Source organism: Aplysia californica, unplaced genomic scaffold (genome assembly GCF_000002075.1).
Source record: "Aplysia californica isolate F4 #8 unplaced genomic scaffold, AplCal3.0 scaffold00837, whole genome shotgun sequence".
Classification (NCBI taxonomy): Eukaryota; Metazoa; Mollusca; class Gastropoda; order Aplysiida; family Aplysiidae; genus Aplysia; species Aplysia californica.
The window spans coordinates 292,435-295,026 of NW_004798107.1; the positions used below are offsets into that span (position 1 = coordinate 292,435).

General features: G+C 39.4%; 1 protein-coding gene across 1 annotated transcript in view; it reads left to right on the forward strand.

Annotated features, from left to right (window-relative positions):
* Positions 1–759: 759 nt before the first annotated feature.
* Positions 760–2,592, forward strand: part of LOC101862220 (lupus La protein homolog A) — a gene marked incomplete at its 3' end in the record, with an annotated part of 20,601 nt that continues 18,768 nt past the window's right edge. The window contains 1 exon segment of the mRNA XM_005109991.3: positions 760–1,435. Coding sequence (XP_005110048.2) covers positions 1,283–1,435 — 153 coding nt within the window.

A 2,592-nucleotide genomic window follows, 5' to 3' on the forward strand; every position in this document is an offset into this window, starting at 1 on the left:
CTCTCTCTCTCTCTCTCTCTCTCTCTCTCTCTCTCTCTCTCTCTCTCTCTCACTCTCTCTATGTATATCTTATATAACCTTTCTCCCTCACTCTCTATCTCTCTCTGTCTCAACTATTCAGAGTTAATGCCCACTTTAACTCTTTCTCTCACTTTCTGTCTCTTACAAACTCTCTATACTATATATCTATCTCCCTTTCTCTTATAAAACCTCTCTCCCTCACTCTCTCTCTCTCTCTCTCCCTCTCTCTCTCTCTCTCGCTCTCTATCTACAAACATTTTCTGTCTCCATCTCTTCTCTCTCTCTTATCTAGCCTTTCTCTCTTTAGCCTTGATCCTTCATAGACATCACAGTTTCGGTGGGTTTAGGAAAATAGAAGCACCGGATTACACCAAGTCGGTAAATCCCATAGAGTTATCTCCTTTTTAAATGTACCTAGTAGTGTAAATCTATGGTAAATCCAAAACTTCCCACTTCCCACTTCCGGCAAAACAAACCATCCCCCAGATTATTTGGTTGACTGCGACAAGTCGAATTTAAAGCCAAACAAATAATAGGCTAGGCCGGGCTAAGGATAAGGCCTACTTAAAAAAAAACAACTGCTGGTTATAGACGTTGCATTGTGTAAAAAGAATGATGAAACACTGATGCCCTTTAAGGCAAGAAGTAAAAAATTTGGTTTCCAGGGAATTTTCATTTCTGACCCCTGGTCGAAGGGAAAGCCCATGTATGTCAAACTGAGCCAAGACCAAGGAGTTGACAGTAGTTCTTTGCTCCTTACTCTTGGCCAAGACCCTTAGCCAAGACACATATATCATGGTAGCCTTCAGAAATGTGTGAAAAAATATACATGACGGGGCTTACATTTCTTTTTTTGGATAGTCTAAGAAACACATCGATAAATTATTTATAATATAATTTCGTGTCTTCCACACTGATAGCACAGACATCACTTGGCATATAAATTTTAGCTGGAGTGGGCAGAATCTTTTTCTACTTTCACTTTCAACAGCATGCTAGTGTCCCTGGCAGGTGGCAACCCTGCTTCGACACCACGACGCGTCAAGACAGAAGACAACTGTGGATTGAGGATTGAGGATTGACTGAGCGCTTTTTCAGTGAGACGGCGTGAGAGACCCTCAGCCTTACCAAGGTCTTCTGTTAGGCTAGTTGTATATTGATCTAGATTCTAGATTCTAATTCTTTTCCGAGTGCTGTGCTATCAGTGAGTCTTTAGATTTCTGTGACCGTACTGAAGAGGGAACCGGGAAAATTTATCGAAATGCAGTCTTTAGCCTCCCGGTTGAAGCAGCTTCTGAACTCCACGGATCCCCACCAAGCCCAAAGCCAAAGTCCAAACACTGCCACCAACTCCACCAACGCCAACTCTAATGTTGACCATGCAGAAACGAAGTCAGAAAATGACCTCGTTGAGGTAATAACTTTTTTTTTCCAATTCAATGATCACAAGAATGATTGACTGTTGATGCTTGTTTCACGGTGCTGTTGTTACTGTTGTGTCTTCGACTGTCTCAAGATCAAAATCAATGTATTGTAAAGTAAAAAAAAGAACATTTAATATCTAATTGTTAATGAACACGCTGTTGTTATTGTCTAGAAATCTAGATTCTAGATCTAGATCTAGTAAGGTATCATGTACTGTGTAAGGGTAGACTAGGTAAATCTGACGGCCTGCCAAGATTTTTTCCACATTGTCATTGTCATGATCTGCAAGCAAATGCCACAAAATGAGGCTGTGGTGAAATCAGGCGCTCGTTAAAAAACCCCACTCAATATGACATTTTTTTCTCGATTATAATGATAACAAGAGCTGTTGGGAAGAGGCCACAGCTGTTGATTTTTTGTGCGATGCGATTTAAAAAGATTTAATTACAGAAAAACTAGATTTCTAGATCTAGATCTAGACTATCTAGACTAGATCTAGATCTAGATCTAGATCTATATCTAGATCTAGATCTATAAGACACAAGAACAAAATGAAATTAAACTCGTGGAAAAACAAATGGTGGTGGAAGTAATAATTATGATGCTGTAGTAGTGATGGTGGAAAGACCCTGAGTTGTTGGTTACCGTGTACTTAGACACTGCCATTGGGCAATGAGAGTGCAGTCTTTTGACTTTTCACACAATTACACATCCTTAAGTAATTCTAGTTTCAAATCTCTGGTTTTTCGTAAAATTCCCGGACGACAGTTATATTATGTAACCTCCTTACACTCACATTATAACTCACTAAGAAGCCGAGTCCGAATAAATAAAAATTTTTTTTTACCCAAGTCCGAATAGGTAAAACGTACCCGAGTCCGAATAGATAAAAAAATCTAATCGGACTCGAGTTGAAGTAGAGCTGGCCATTGAAGTTACCGAACAATGGCAACCATTTTCTCGTAAATCTTATCACTGAAACCAGGCGACCACACTTCCTTCAATTGCAATTATCTTACCACCTTTCAAGATAGAGATGGGTATTATTTTTAAGGCCGGCTCTATTTCTACAAACGTTCGGGAAAATAAACTTGAACTCTATTTCTCCGAACGGTTTCCATTCTCGAGATTTGTTGATAATTTAAG